General features: G+C 36.6%; 1 protein-coding gene across 1 annotated transcript in view; it reads left to right on the top strand.

Moving 5' to 3' along the window:
• The window catches only part of LOC150076760 (Golgi to ER traffic protein 4 homolog), a 116,164-nt gene that overhangs the window by 22,356 nt on the left and 76,914 nt on the right, over positions 1-16,894 (top strand). The window contains exons 2-3 of the mRNA XM_090386855.1: positions 5,505-5,583; positions 10,526-10,607. Coding sequence (XP_090242981.1) covers positions 5,505-5,583; positions 10,526-10,607 — 161 coding nt within the window. The remainder of the gene's footprint in view (positions 1-5,504; positions 5,584-10,525; positions 10,608-16,894) is intronic.

Here is a 16,894-nt window from a genome sequence, read left to right as displayed (position 1 = left end):
GTTTCCAGTGATTATAATGTAATTCAATAAATTAATTATCCAGCTTATTAATAGTGGAGAGAGAGAGGAAGTATAGACAATCATTTTAGCTCACCTTCATCAGTGTTTTTGTTTTAGCATTAGTTCAGGCATATGATGCAAGAAAGCAAGTTTATATAGCATCAGCCAAAAAAAAAAAAAAATCATTTCATCCGTCTGGTCACTCCAAATGTTTGCTTGTTCAGCCTTAAATTTATTTAAGCTACCAACTTCCACAACAACAGATGGAAGTCTGTTCCAGCAATCAACTACCCTCTGACTAAAGGCAAACTTCTGCACATCTGTTCTACAACTGTCTTTCCTCAATTTGAAACTATGTCCCCATCAGGTTCTTAATTTGAGCAAGTGGAAGTATGCTGTCAACATTGAGCCTGCTCAAATCATTCAAGGCCTAATACACCTCAATCAGATCACCTCGTAGGTGCGTAGTCTCCAGATGCTTCAACTGGCAGAACTTAAGCCTTTCTTTATAAGCCTGCCCCTTTGTTCCTCTCACCAATCTTGTTGCCTTTCTCTGTGCTAGCAACTCTACATCCTTCCTAAAATGAGGCCTCCAGACCTGTATGCAGTACTCAAGGTGTGGGGATAATCCCCTTATACAAGGGGATAATCACGTCCTTATCCCTGCTCCAAAATTCTTGTATATCATTGACAAGACCCGATGACCTGCTGTGGCAGCCCGTCCGCACTGTCAGAGAACTTCATATCTGACTGCACAATTACCCCAGGTCTTTTTCATTTTCCGCCTCCCTGAGTGTAGTACCACACAGTTGGTATGTTTCTCTTGAGTTGCTGCTACCCATATGCAATACTTTGCATTTAAACTTCAGTTGCCACTTCTCAGCCCATTTGCCTAACTTTTCTAGATCCTATTGCGGTAGCATACTGTCATTAACAACCCTGCTAACCTTTGTATCATCTGCAAACTTGGACATTAACCCTGATATACCTTCATCGATATCATTGATAAATACACAACACAACAATGGGCCCAGCACCAAACCCTGGGGAACTCCACTAGTAAAATTAGTCCACAAAGAGCAGTGCCCATTTATTACCATTCTCCACCATATCCTACTCAACCATTCAATGGATAAATCCATTGAAGCAACTTGCCCTTAATGCAGTACCACTCCAATTTGTACAGCAGTCTTCCGAGTACGACAGTATCAGAACCCTTCCTGAAATCCAAGTATATGTTATCAAAATTATTTTTTTTGCATCCAGTTGCTTTGTGACCACATTGTAGTATCCAATCAAATTGGTCAGGCAAGATTTCCCCTTAACAAACCCATACTGTGTCTGAACTATTACTGCAGTCTTGTCTACGTGATCCTGTATCACCTCTTTAACCATTATTTTCCCTGGAACAGAAGTTAAGAGCTTTGCACCCCTTTTGTGAATTGATGATACATTTGCACATCTCCTGTCCTTGGGACCTCCCCTGACTCTAAGGATGCTTGCATAATTATGGCTAAGGGTTTGCTTACTTCACTTGCTGTCTCCTTCAATATAACTGGATAGATTCCATATGCACCAGGTGCCTTTTTTATGTTTAACTTTAACAATTTCTCCTTCACTTTGCTCTCAGTTATTACAAAATCACCTAGCTCCCTGTTAGAGTTTGATAAACTTCTGGCATTCCCCTCTTTGAATAACTCCTCATGTGTGAATGTAGATGCAAAATACTCATTCGGTTTATCAGGTAGTTGAGCGGGATCATCAATAGTCGAACCATCTATGTTACGTGGACCAGTCTGATTCATACCCCTTCCTTCTAGAGTTTACTTAAATAAAGAACTCTATTTGTTTTTTTTTCTTTGCATCCTTTGCCAGGGATTTCTTGTAATTTGCCTTTACCTGCCTAACCTCCTTTGTGTCTTGATTACAGACTAGCTTATATCTACCACAGGCTTCTTTGTCGCCTGATAATTTATATGCATCCCATGCATTTTCTTCTCTGCTGTGAGCCTCATTAATTCATCTGACATCCATTTTTGGCCTGAACCTTGAACAAGTCCCTGGAGACTTCCCATTTAGAATTCACCGTTGGTAATTTCATCAATTGATCCCGCTCTATAGAATTTAAAAACTCTGAGACCACTGTAGTCACCTTTACAAAAACCCTTCCCTTTACCCTTGATGGTAGTTACATCTTTAAGTAAATCCCACATCAGTACACTGTGATCACTGTCACTTAGTGTTTCCTTTATCTGCAAATTCTTAATGCATGAATAATCACTGCTGATAATCAAATTAAGAGATATTGCTCCCTCTGGTTGTTGCTTGAACATGTTGCTGTAGAAAACAATCCTCCAATAAATCCACAAAATCTTGCTAGTGTGCAAGTGACCAACCCAGAAGTTCTGGTCAATATCTGGAAAGTTAAAATCCCCCATTACATGACATTTTTATTTACTGGCTCACTCTATTTCTCTGCACAACTGTTCATTATATCATCAGAGTCATTAAGCCTAAAACTCACTCCCACTCTCATTTTCACCTTCCAAGTGTTTGTCACACCAAACAGACTCAACATTGCACTGTCCACCCATGTCAGCTGGATACACTTTAGATTTTGTGTTTCTTAACTAACAGCATAACCCCTCCTCCCTCCCTTCCTGTCCTATCCTTTCTGTACACATTGTACTCCCCAAATTCCAATTCTGCCCTGTTTATATCTGTGTGACACCGTGTCTCTGATATCCCAACAACATCTGCCTTTGATGCCTTGATCAGTACTTCAAATTCATCAAATTTATTTACTATAATTCTAGCATTGGTGTACATGCAAGTATATATGCACCTGTTCTTATTCTTAACATACATAAAAATAACTTTCAATTATAACTTACCGTGTGTACCAGTATAACATCAATAAAGTATATACAGTATTAATAATTTTTAAGTATTAAACCTCCAGCAGGAAAAATTAGGCAGGTTCTAATGCTATAATAGCTTTATTTGTCACACATTTTCTAATGTTATTTATTTTATTAATAAATCATTTATTATGGTTGCATTTTATTCATGAACCATAAAGCACTTTAGCTAGCATTATTAAATTAATTTGTCACAGAATCGTCTGCTTGCTGCTGATGAGAGAATATAATTCCTTCCCATGTTAAATGAATGCATTTTTATGTATATATATATATATATATATATACATATCTATCTGGAGTAGAATCATAATATTAGAGTTTACCAGTCAGATGACAAGGATATATTTTCATCCCATTTAGAAAAGAGACTTTTCTAAATGGGATGGATTGGAGGGAAATGAGCACTTGTGACAGCATGCATTTCAGAAAACCTCAATTTGTCAAGTAATGATTTAAAGAAAAAAAAAATTATGCACAGTAATGGGCCTGTTTTCCCTCCATTATGAGAATCAAAATTTAAAAATAGATGCTGTAAACTCCACTGACCTGGTGGTCATGCCGGAGTATAAACAAGAATACTGCTACCATAACTTTAACCCTTGGCTTAGTGCCGTGAAGGGTTTGTAAAGGTAGGGTACCTTTTTTTTTTTTTTTTTACCTGCATGTACCTAGGAACCTTACAATAAAGATCATACTAAAGTTGTCAAGTAAAAAAACTTAAAATAAAAGAAAATTTAAAAATCATCTACAGATAATGTGCAAACCTGATAATCAGCGGTTTGCTGTATTTGCAATTTCTAAAGACTGACGAAACTGTACTTTAACAATAAATCCAACTTAAGTGGTGCATGTAAACAAAAAGTATAAAATGGTCTCCCCCCCCCCCACAGTTTTTTTTTTTTTTTATGATGGCAGTTCTACCTTTGATTCTGGTGCCTGGATCGAAAGAACAGATTTGTTGACCCCTGTTTTATGATATAAGTTTTTATATGGCAACTATTTTCATTATATATATATATATACAATACAGTAACTAGTTAAAAATTTAAACTGACTTTAATTTTATGGTTGCAATACAGGTTGACATGGAGTTTTTTTGGGGTCATCCCTACATTCACTCACATGGCATTTACTATACACATTTTTTATTATAAAAATTAATTTCAGCTTTTTATCTAATTGAATATTGCCTTTTATTATCATTTTAATAATTTATCCCATTTCTTCTCCTTCAAAATTTCTTATGTTGTACTATTTTATTTTATTTTTTTTCCACTTGCCTTCCACCTTTACCCCTCAATTTCTGACATTTCATCTGGCATCTCCTCCTCCTCCGCCAAAAAAAATGCAGTGTTCAGAAAAATATATAGGAGAAAAACAGTTGGCTAAATTATAGAATATTGAATGGTGCAGATTATTGTAATTCATGTTCCAATGCCCTTTCAGGGCAGGAGAATTATAGTTTCTGGCTGAACAGTATTTGTACGCTCCATCTAATTCCAAAAATGAGAGATGCAGTTGCTCAAGTGCCATCTGTTATGTGTGCTTGACAAACACTAAAACTGTCATAACTTAGTAAATTAAAATGATAAAAAATAAAACAGAAAATAGTGTATCATCATTTAGGGCAAATTATTTTATTCCCAAATTAAAAATTAAGGATAACACACAGGAAACTGTTAGTGATATACACAAATAAATTTGGTCAGTAGAGACAGCTATAATTATCCTGCTGTACAAATTGATAATCAGTCATCTTGAATACTTTATACACATCTGAAAGCTTCATATGAGGAAGATATTGACTTGTTTGAAATAGTACAAAGGAAAGTGACAAGACTAGTTGTGGATGCAAAGGGATATTCTTATAGGAAGAGACTCACTTTTGTAATGTAAGCTACAAAGTTTGGAAACTAGGCATCGGTGTTGGGAGATTGATGCATAATAATGCTTTAAAAGCATATTTTCTCTTTCTATAGTGACATAAATAAGGGACATAGAATTCAGATTAAAGAAAGATAATTGTAGACTAGATGTAAGTAATTTTAAATTTGCCTTTAGTCAAGAGTAATCAAATTTAACACCTGGCCTTGTAGAGGCAGATAGCTCATAGATTTAGAGAGAGAAAGCTGGAAGAATTGAGAAAATATAACAGTAGTAGGGAGACATTTTCTCTTTTTATTTTATTTGTTTACTTTTGACAGTTCTCCCATTTTAATATTCATACTGCCCCCCTTCTAAGAAAACATTGTGGATCTTCTGTAATCTCTTATAACTTTCCTGACAAAACTATGGTTATGAAGTTGTTTGATATGAGCTGCTATGTAGCAATGAAATTAGAGCTTCAGATTAATAAATTAACTAATGCTATTTTTGCCTTTTCAAAAATATAGGCAGAATTACTAACAGGATTATAATATAATACTATTAATAATTTATTTTTTCTAAATTTTTTTTCTATAATCTTTAATATTATCATTTTCATTTGCTTTAACATATAAATACTTATGTTTAACATAGTTCTTTGAAGTTAAATATTTACAATAGCCATGATGATCATATCTTGTCTTCTATTTCTAGATATTTAGGGCAGAAAAAATATGAGGAATTATCAAACTTGTTATATGAGGGTGCTAACATTTTTCTTAAGCATAGTCAGGTAAGAAAGCTTATTGCTGTTTATTTTTCTCTTCATAAAATGCACTTTTATCTTTAAGTAGTATAACATAGCAATAATCTTAATACCGTTCTTAAAAAACTTAAGAAACAAAACTTGTTTATAATGATGCCAGTTTTAGCAATATTCCAGATTTAATGATAAAACTAAGTAGTTTTGTTTGTTCCACTACATGTATTTCATTTATTGCACACTAGCTGTTAATTTGCGATTTTAGGAGATTTTACACAGAAATTTTTATACTGTATTTTTCTAATACTTTCAAGATCTCTAAGCAAAATCAGTATAAACTTTACTGGCACTTTATGGGGATTACTTGATATTTAATCCCTATAATTTATTAGTTAAGTTTATATTCTCTCTATCCTTCAATCTTCCTCTGGGCCTCTTCCCCTCAACTTTTCCTTCAATCACATCCATCTCACAACTCTTGAAGTCCAGTTTCTCTTCTGCCTTCTGATATTTAGGTCAAGCATCCATTCTCAAAACCACCTCATTTCTCACTTTATTAAACCATTTTATCTTTTCCATCCTCCTCCATACTTGTATCTCAAAACTTTCCAATCTTTTAATATTTTCCATTCACAGTGACCATGTCTCTGCTCCATAAGGTATCACACTCTATACCAGACAGTTTACCAGACTTTTCCTTAAAAGCAATCACTAATATTCTGTGTAATATTCTTCTTTTTTGCCTCTCAAAAACTTTTTTATCCATTGCTGTTTTTGTTTTAATTTCTCTGCTGCTCTTTGCTTCTTCCACCATTATGCTTTCCAAATACTTATACTCACTCACCTGTTCTATTCTCTCTCTCCTATTATTACAATATTTAACTCATACCTATCTCTCATAACCTTTGTCTTCCCAATATTTATTCTCGTTGCAGACCTATACGACATATGGAAGAAAGGGACTTGAGAGTTACAATACAGTCAGACATGAAGTTCTCCAAGCATTGTAGACAGGTTGCAAGGAAGGCCCATGGTGTTCTATCGATGATTTATCTAACATTTCCTAGTAGAGATAAGGACATCATAATCCCATTATATAAGGCCACATTGTTAGACCACACTTGGAGTACTGTGTTCAAGTGAGGAGACTGCAAATAAAAAAAGACATTGAGCTTCTTGAAAGGGGGGCCAAAGAGGGTAACCCACCTGGTGGTGTCAAAAGGGCGTCCATATGAGGAAAGACTTCGAATGTGTGGGTTGCAGAGCTTGGAAACTAGGCACCTTAGAGGAGACTTGATTGAAGTGTTTAAGGCTCTGAGAGGCACAAGTAAAATGAATGAGGATGAAATTTTCATGGTTATAAATGATTCTAGAACTAGGGGCCATAAATTCAAGTTACGGGGGGAGATGTTTAGACTGGATTGCATGAAGTTTTATTTTAGCCAGCGAGTTATAAATTACTGGAATAAGTTACCCACGTGGTTGATAGAGGCTGACAGTTTGGGGAAATTCAGAGGTCAGCTGGATGGTTGCCTACATGAGGAGGGAAATGCATAGGTTGTATTTCCTTGTTCTCTTATTATTGGCGCCTCTGTAGCCAGATGGGAAGGAACAGCAGTGTGTAGACCGGGGTTCGAGCCCGTCACCACCAAATACGGAGGATGCGGAAAGATCAGGGAAGGACCACCGCATATCCCGGAGCAGTATGGCCTTAGTTGCTAATGCTCCTAAAAACCAAATAACAAAAACAATCTCTTATTATTATTTATTAATTATTTATTTTATTTTATTATCATTTTTTTTATTTATTTATTTATTTATTTTGACTGGTGCAGCATAAGCCTTAGGCTTCCTTGCACCATATGGCCAATACTAATACTATACAATTTTTCTTTAGCCTATTCACTAATTTCTGTAAAGGAATTAGAATCTTCACCAGTGCCAAATCAAATTATTCTTTAGCCATTTCCTATATTAACCTTATAAACACCACTGGAAATTCCATCAACACCTGCTGTCTTATTTCCCTTCATTTCCTTTAGTGATGCAATTACCTCTTGCTCCATTGTGACTGGCTGCAAGCTGTCCCAATCTGCCATTTTTACATTATCAAAATCATCCTCTTCCTGCCACTTGTTTGTCCATATAATTCATATATTCCACCCATATCCTCCTTGTTTCCTCTGGTTTTCTTAGTATCTTCCCTATACAATACCCTGACCACTTCCCATTTTTCTCATATTTGACTCACATACATTAAATCATATTATCCTAACCATTCTAATACTTCTAATTCCCTATAAAATCTGTCCCACCTTCCTCCCTTGCTCTGTCTACAGCTCATCAAAGCTTATTCTCAATCTCTCAAATTCTTCCCCATTGGAAATGCAGGCCATCTTCAGTATTAATATTTTCAGGAAAAGGCAAATTGACACAAAGAATGTCTTTTCTTTCCATTCTCAATAACCAAAATTTAAAAATTTTTGCTGCAAGTCAAACACCTCTGATGGCTTCATAATCGCATGGAATTTGATTAATTTCTTTTAAAGCTCCTTGACTTGGAAAATTTACCATCTCAAGTAGGTGCAGTTTTGTACTGGCAGTTTTGAAAATTAAGTACAGTTCTGCAAACTGCACTAAGAAAAGACTAGGTACCTGTGAGGTGATGTGATTGAGGTGTTTAAGGCTTTGAATGGATTGTTAAGAACTGTACTTAAGTTTTGGAATGTACTTAATTTTCCTCCATTACGAGATTCCCCTTGTTTGTATACCTGTCTTGTGAAGATTAAAAACATCCTTTTGTCTCATGTTTTTTCAAGAATAAACCATACAAAACACAATATGTTGCTTTTTTTTGTTGGTAACTGATCCAGACTTGCTACAGCCATTTTGCAAAAATAAAATCTTTGTTGCCATCCACTGTGGCATTTGAAGTTGCTAATTTCATGTTGTTGTTGAGCTAGATTATTATCTTTTCTTGCAAAAATCAGTCCTTTTGTTGGTAAATTGGATGCATGCATTTGTTGGTATCAGTCAAAGTTTTGTTTCAAGCTCCTTACATTTTGCACATGAATTTGTTTCCTGTTTTTTATGGCTGCTCCAGAGTCACATACAAAAAAGAAGCTTATACAGCATCAGCCAAAAAAAGAAAAAAAACCCTTCTCACATCAGCTTTCCATCCCCTCCAATACTTTCTTTAGTTCATTCTTGAATTTATTCAAACTACCCGCTTCCATAACAGATGAAAGTTTGTTTCAACAATCAACCACCTGCTAGCTGAAAGCAAACTTCCACACATCTGTCCTGTGGCCACCCTTCCTCAGTTTGAATTTACGCCTCACACGTGTAGTCTGACAAGAGGAAGAATGCCATGAGTGTTGAGTTTGCTCAATCCAGTCAAAGCCCTAAACACCTCAATCACATCACCTCACAGCTGCCTAGTCTTTTCTCAGTGCAGTTTGCAGAACTGAAGCTCTTTCTTGGTTTTAGCACTGTTTTATTCCTCTCATCAGTCTCATTGCTCTTCTCACATCCATTCCAACAGATCTGTATCCTTCCTAAAATGAGGCCTCTGCACCTGTAAGCAGTACTCAAGATGTGTGCTAACTGTTGCCTTATACAATGTGATAATCACCTCCTTATCCCTGCTGGAAAAATTCTTGTATGTTATTGACAGAATCCCTTGGATTCTGTCAATAACATACAAGAAATTTTTGGATTTCTGTCAATAACATACAAGAATTTGTATGTTATTGACAGAATTTTGTATGAAATTGGCAGCCTGTCTGCACTGCTCAGAAAACTCCATCTGATTGGACAATTATCCCTATGTCTTCAAGCCTTTTTGGTTTTCATTATCATAGACAAAGTAAATAAAAGGATATTGCATTCTTCTGCAGTATTCATTTTACTTTGTTCCATCCTGTCAGCTCCTTGTTTATTTCCAATTTACATTACAGGCTTGCTATTTGGTTTTTAGGAGCATTAGCAAATAAGGCCGTATTGCTCCGGGGATATGCGGTGGTCATTCACTGACCTTTTCGCATCCTCCATATTTGGTGGGCATGGGCTCGAACCCCGGTCTAATCAAGAGGCGTGTGCTACAATACTGCTGCTCCTGCCCACCTGGTTACGGAGGCACCCTACATTACAGGCCTAATTCTCTCCATTTACATTTTGTCACCATAATGAGGTTTAATACAGACACACACACACACCAAAAAAACATCAGCTCAAGTACTTAAAAAATGGCGCAAAAAATATAACAAAAGATCCTTTGAACCCAGTATAACAATTGCAACTGACATCTCACATTTCATGATAATTTTAATGTATATTTATGTTATAGCTACCACAAATTGGCTTTGTTTGCATAAAAATAAATTCTGATATAGTTGTGCTATATTTCATTAAATGCTGAACCAGAGAGTCACACAGATGTTGATAGTGGGACAATAATAGGACAACTGGATGTGTGTGTGTGTGTTCAGTGTTAACACAACTAAGGCTGTGAGATGTCTGTAAACTGTGTGTATTCTCGGTCAATTTTCCTATTTGCTGGATGAAAAGCTGAGCTTCCAAGAAATAAAATTATGGAGTCCTCATCTGAGACTCGCTAACTCAGGCAGATAGGGGGGGGGGGGGGCAGAGCCCATAAAAATTCCTTGCTTCATTGACTGGTTTCAAACACTTTGGCATCATTCAACTGGTGTTGAGTTTTGTATTGGCTTTGTATTGCCCATATGACATAATGTTATTTGTTTCTGTTGGGGTAAAATTGGACATTTTAATTACATATTAACTTAATTTGGTAATAAACAAATATGATTATGAAAGGAATCTTTTCGTAGGAGAATGTGCTTCGTATAAATGAGTATTTTGTATAAATTGACTTTGTATCAATGAGATTCTGCTATGCTAAATATGTTTAAAAAATAATCATTTAATATTAATAAAAGAGCTTCTTTTTCAGCATAACAGTGGTGCAGACCTAGCCAGTTTATTTGTTGATGCATTATCTGCTTCTAATACGACAGTAACAGATGAATATCTAGGTAAGCTGTTAGAAAAATTTGCAGACCATATAATTATAGTAATATAGTGCAAAAAAGCCATAGGCTTTTGCTGCACTGGCTGGGGGGAGAAAAAAAAAGTAGATAAAAAAATAAATTATTTGTTTCCCTCCTTACATTGGTAATTTTCCAGTTAACCTTTGAATTTATTCAAACTGTCAACCAATTATGAAGCCATCTGTTCCAGCAATCAACAACTTGCTGGCTAAAAGAAAACTTCCTACAATCTGGTCTAAACCTCTTCCCTTGTAATTTGAATTTATAGCCCCAAGTTCTGGAATTCTCTATAACAGTGAAAATTCCATCTTCATTCATTTTATTAATCCCTCTCAGAGCCTTATAAACATGAATCAGGCCGTCAGTGCCTGGTTGTCAAGCTCTGTAGCCCACATATACAATCTTTCCTATACGCTCGCCCTTTTGCCGATCTCACCATGCAAGCGAGTTGCCCATCTTTGGACCCTTTCAAGAAACTGGCTGTCTTTTTTCAGATGAGGTTTCCATACTTGAACACAGTATTCCAAATAAAAATTATAAAAAATTATAAAGCCTTAATATAAGAATTGCCTGCTGTCTTTAACCATTAATATGCTTATATTTTTCTGAATACCAGTGAGTTGAAATTGTTTGGTGGTTCCTATTGTTTCCTCCAAATTACAGAAGTTTTCCATGACCAAAATGTTTTCAACTACTTTGAGATACTTGATCTTTTATCCTTTCCTTGTCTGGGTCTCATCTGCTTGAGTGGAATTTAAACAGAAGAATAGGATCAGCTATGCACTTGAAATTTTCAGACATCTCCATAGTATATGCAAAGTTTTTTTTCTGTATCCTGTATGTGGCTGACATCGGGAGTGGTATTTGTTCATAAAACTCAAATCTAGATATTATTGACTGACCCTGTAATATCTAGATTTGAGTTTTATGAAAAAATAGATCAGTTTAGAAGTTTACTTTTAAACGGATCCAACCATGGTAAATCATATTTTTTGTAATACAGACTGTGAAGAAAACTACTGCTGGTTATTACAGCTTTTTACCTAAGTGCTGGATAAGAAAGCTTTTACTGTATTTGGTAATTAATGCTTTTACTGGCAAATGTATTCTGTAAATCCCTGTGATGCCAAGACATATTCTGAAATATATTGTATCCCCTGCCCACCCAGTTTTTTTAACTAGTTTTATGTGTAGTGTGAAAAGTAAAATTTTTTTAAGTGTTATTAAGTATGTAACAAAAATTCTAATGTTAAAATTAAAATCTGACACATTAACAACTTCACTGATAGTGACTCAAAATGTCACAAATAATATTAGAATGCTGGACTAAAATAATTCAAGTGTTATCTTTAGAGTGAACTCTTTCTAGGAATATAAATGAAATCTCTGGGAACATCTCTTTAAATAAATAAATTTTTTTATAAAGAAATTTGTCCAGAAGAGTTTACTGGGCAGCACTAATGATAGATAGTTCTTGAAAAAAATCTAGGTGAATATTCTGTGAATATATTTGTTCTCCGAGAACATTCTCTGGGATGCCTTATTATAGTGGTATGTCATAAGGATATTTTCTGAGGGTGTGTGAAGTGGGATAAAGTATCATAAATAAATTAAAAACACATTTCAAGGACCTTTTCTGGCTTCTAGATTCCATTCAAAAGAGGGTAGTTAGATTAATTAATGACTCATCACTAACAGAGTCTCTCCACTTTCCATCTCATAGACATTCTGTTTCTGCTGCATGCCTTTTCTATAGATACTTCCATGGGCACTGTTATTGGTAATTAGCTTTTGCAATTCAAGCTCTCTCTTTCAAATCAGTCCGAACTCATGCTGCAACCAGGCAACATCCTTTTACTGTCCAATTTCAAACTCAGAGAACCAACTTGTCTTCTTCCTCATTTATTCATTCAACTTCTGTTTTCTTGAACAAGCTTCCTTCATACATATTTCCTGAAAATTAGAATGTACAGAAGTTCAAGCTTGATATCAACGGATATCTTCTTTCATCTTCTCAACCTCCTGCCCATTTGCAGTACTAAGTACTGTAGGTACCAATACCTCTCTTGTTCAGGGTTTCATAAAAAAAAAAAAAAAAAAATGGAAAGAACAGAATTTAGCTTATGAAAGTAGACTCTGTCATGTTTTTGTGCATGGTAGAATTTAACTGCAGTAATGCAATGATCTTAATGCTCACAGCTTATTTAAAAGATGAGACATTGCTATGACAACTGCCTGTTTCCAGGATTTGCTGTTCTCTCATCAGATAGTATGTAGTCACTAGTCACAATTCCTTGACAAGGCGATACTAATTAAGTTTTGGTCAAATATGACAGTTTCTTGATAACAATGGTAATTAAGTTTTTCAATGTAAGTTGCCTGCAATTGTTGTCTGATGAGGAACCAACGAGTGTCAAAACAGACTGTCAGAGCAACGTCTCATCTTTCAAGTAAATATAGATTAACCTTTTAGCTAATCTGTATTTATATTTTGACACTACCCACTGTCAATTCCTGCACTATTGTATCCCTGAGCCTTCCTGTACTCTCTGATATGCCAGAGTAAATAAGTCATTCGGTTGGTTCAAAAATCCTGTCTCATATGGTGAATTGCTGTTCGGTGACCACAGGAACCAGTGTAATTGCAGATCCCTATGATATCTGTCTTCTGATTTGAGAACATAGTTCATTACATTTTTCCATGAATATGGTAATTTGAGGTTTCGCTTTGGTCCATATGACTAATCTGAATTTTTTCCAAAACTTCACCAATCCCCCTCCTTTCATTATTATTTTCACTAAACACTTCCTCTCTTCAAGTGAATTCCATCTTTACAAAACACAAATAATGGTAATGTATATATCCAGTAAAATATCTTTAATTATACTTTGGAGCTTTCGAGGCTGAATGCGCCTCTTTATCAACAAATAGAATGGAAACTTTAGAGATAAAAATTATTTTAACGGACACAGAGTAGTTGCGCGTGCAGTGAGCCATGCGAGGGCACGAGGTAGGCCATTCAACCATTAAACTGGTGTCCGTTGTTGCTGCATGGACCTGCATAGTTTTGCCTCTAGCACTTATCTAGACTTAAAACAGTTGCCTCTAAGATGGGGGTGTAGTCTCATGCCTTTGCAGCAGTTCATGGCTCTCGCATTACATATTATATTAAGTGACTCTAACCAGAGGCTGTGGCGAAAGTGTCGGGACTGGTCAATTGCCTCATAGTTCCACTTAGGATTGAGATCGTGGTGGGTCGACCAGTAGTGTTCTGCGATTGCAGACTGGTCAGTCTCGGCAAGGCGAATCGATCTGTCGTGTTCTGCGAAGCGGTCTTGAAGACGTCTCGAGGTCTCTCCTATGTAGCAGCTGTCACAATCTTTGCAGGCTATGCGGTATACTACACCGCTGTGTAAGAGAGGGGTGACCAGAGTCTTTACGTTGGAAACTAGAGAACGTAAGTTCTACCAGGCAGCTGCGCACATTTTATGTGGTATTCTCGGAGGATTTTTGAGATCCAACCTGACATACCTGGATAGTAGGGAATGTAGGCGGTAGGAACATTGTCCTGAGTTGATGGCAGTCTCGGGAGGACTGTAAGCTCCTGCGCTTGTAATAAGCACTTGTCCAATATGTGGGTTGGTAGCCACAATGGCGTCATTTGATATAGTGTCCCTGTTTACATCAATTCCAGTCCAACAGGCCGTAAAGTGCATCAAGAGGCTTCTAGAAAATGACCCAAACCTACCAAACAGAACATCACTGTCCATTGATGACATCTGTGCTTGTCAGGCAGCGTCTTTAAGTATCATAATGGGCATTAACAGATTCTGGAGTGGACAAGCTATGCTGGAAAAATGCCATTAATGGGGATTCTTCAGAATGGGCTGGCATAGCTAGTCCACTCTGAAGAATCCCATTAATGAATTTTTCCAGAATAAGGTCATGCTGGTAAAATTCTAGAAGACAGGGTAAATAGTAATAGTAGTAGCATGTGATGCAAGAAAGCAAGTGTATGAGCTTATGCAGCATCAGCCAAAAAAAAAAAAAATCACACCATTCCCTCCAAATGCCTGTCCAGTTCCTCCTTAAATTTATTTAACCTATCAACTTCTGCAACGACAGATGGAAGTTTGTTCCAGCAATTAACCACCCGCTGGCTAAAGGCAAATTTCCACACATCTATTCTACATCTGTCTTTTCTTAATTTGAATTTATGCCCCCTTAGGTTCGTAATCTGAGAACAAGTGGAAGGATCCCATCAGAATTCAGTATGCTCAACCCATTCAAGGCCTTATACACCTCAATCAGATCACCGCACAGGTGCCTAGTCTCCAGCCACTGCAATTTGCAGAACTTAAGCCTCTCTTGGTAAGAGGATCCCTTCATTCCCCTCACCAATCTTGTTGCCCTTCTCTGTACACGCTCAAGCAAATCTATATCCTTTCTAAAATGAGGCCTCCAGACCTGTACGCAGTACTCAAGACATGGCCGGACCATTGCCTTATACAGAGGGACAATCACCTCCTTTTCCCTGCTAGCAAAATTCCTATATATCATTGACAAAACCCCATGACCTGCCCTGGCAGCCTGTCTGCATTGCTCAGAAAACTTCATATCTGACTGCACAATTACTCCCAGGTCTTTTTCATTTTCTACCACCTTAAGTGTAGTACCACACAGTTGGTACGTTTCTCTGGGGTTACTTCTACCCATATGCAGTTGTTTGTGTTATTTGGTTTTTAGGAGCATTAGCGACTAAGGCCATATTGCTCCGGGATATGAGGTGGTCATTCCTTGACCTTTCCGCATCCTCCGTATTTGGTGGTCACGGGCTCGAACCCCGGTCTAATCAAGAAGCATGTTCTATGCACTGCTGCTCCTGCCCACCCGACTACGGAGGCACGCCCATATGCAATACTTTGCATTTGTGAAGGTTAAACTTCAGTTGCCACTTCTTAGCCCATCTGCCCAAATTATCTAGATCCTGTTGCAGTAGCACACATTAACAACCCTGCCAACCTTTGTATCATCTGAAAACTTTGACACTAAGCCTGATATACCTTCATCAATATCATTGATAAATATACAAAACAACAGAGAACCCAACACTGAACCCTGTGGGACTCCACTAATAACATTAATCCACAAAGAGCAGCACCCATTAATTACCACCCTCTGTCTTCTCCCATTCAACCATCCTTTTATCCATTGTAGCAACTTACCTTTAATACCATTCTGCTCCAATTTGTACAATAGTCTTCCATGCGCAACAGTGTCAAAAGCTTTCCTGAAATCCAGATGTATGATATCAAAATTATTTTTTGCATCCAATTCCTTTGTAACCACGTCATAATATCCTATGAAATTTGTCAGACAAGACTTTCCCTTAACAAACCCATGCTGTGTCTGAATTATTTCTGCAGTTATTGTATCTGCAGTTCTGCAAAGAAGAGAGTACATTATGAAAGGTTTGTTAATAAATTATACACTTCGGGAACTTGGCTTGGCAAGGTTGGTAGAATGTGTTTTGTAAAAGGATAAATGGGCCTGTTGTACTGGAATCCATAGTGATACAAATAATGATAACGTAGTGGAGTGGACTAGTGGAGTCACTGCTATTTCTCAGACCATTTCAGATTACAGAAATGGTCTGAGAAATAGCAACTAAAGATTTAAAATTTGCTGTATATATAAGTTTTTGCACTTAAGGAACAGAAACCCTGGAGCAACTTGCAACCTGGGGGGGGGGTTAAAAGTGGTTCAAGATGAAACAAAAACTTACCGTTTATGATACAAACACGAAGTTTAGCATGGGTGTAAATAAGTTGCCTGGAAGGTACATGATAGCTTGCTGATGATTTATTTAGTCTTCCAATGTAGAGAAAAGGATGTCATTATTCCTCTATATAAAATGATAATAAGACCACACTTAGAATATTCTATTCAGATCTGAAGTCTGCACTTAAAAAAAAAAAATTTTTGAACTTCTAGTGAGACTTCTAAAGAAGGGTGATTAGACTGGTGAGAAGCATGATGGGCTATTGCAATATGTTGGTTGCTACCTGTATATCATTTGTGCATTATTCAGGTGCAGATGACCCGAAAGGGAATTAGTATAATGAACAAAATACCGATATGTTCTCATTTATAGGAGATATAAGAACTGGGATAAAAAATATGAAATCTTAGGGAATAATAGAAGCCAGATCTCATGGTTTATCTGCAAGCAGTGTGGTTCCCCCCAATCTTTTTTTTTTTTTTTTTTTTT

This window comes from Mastigoproctus giganteus, chromosome 12 (assembly GCF_048544385.1).
Source record: "Mastigoproctus giganteus isolate SK-2022 chromosome 12, ASM4854438v1, whole genome shotgun sequence".
NCBI classification, from domain to species: Eukaryota; Metazoa; Arthropoda; class Arachnida; order Uropygi; family Thelyphonidae; genus Mastigoproctus; species Mastigoproctus giganteus.
The sequence above is the reverse complement of the archived record's forward strand: the minus strand, read 5'-3'. Positions and strand labels throughout refer to the sequence as shown.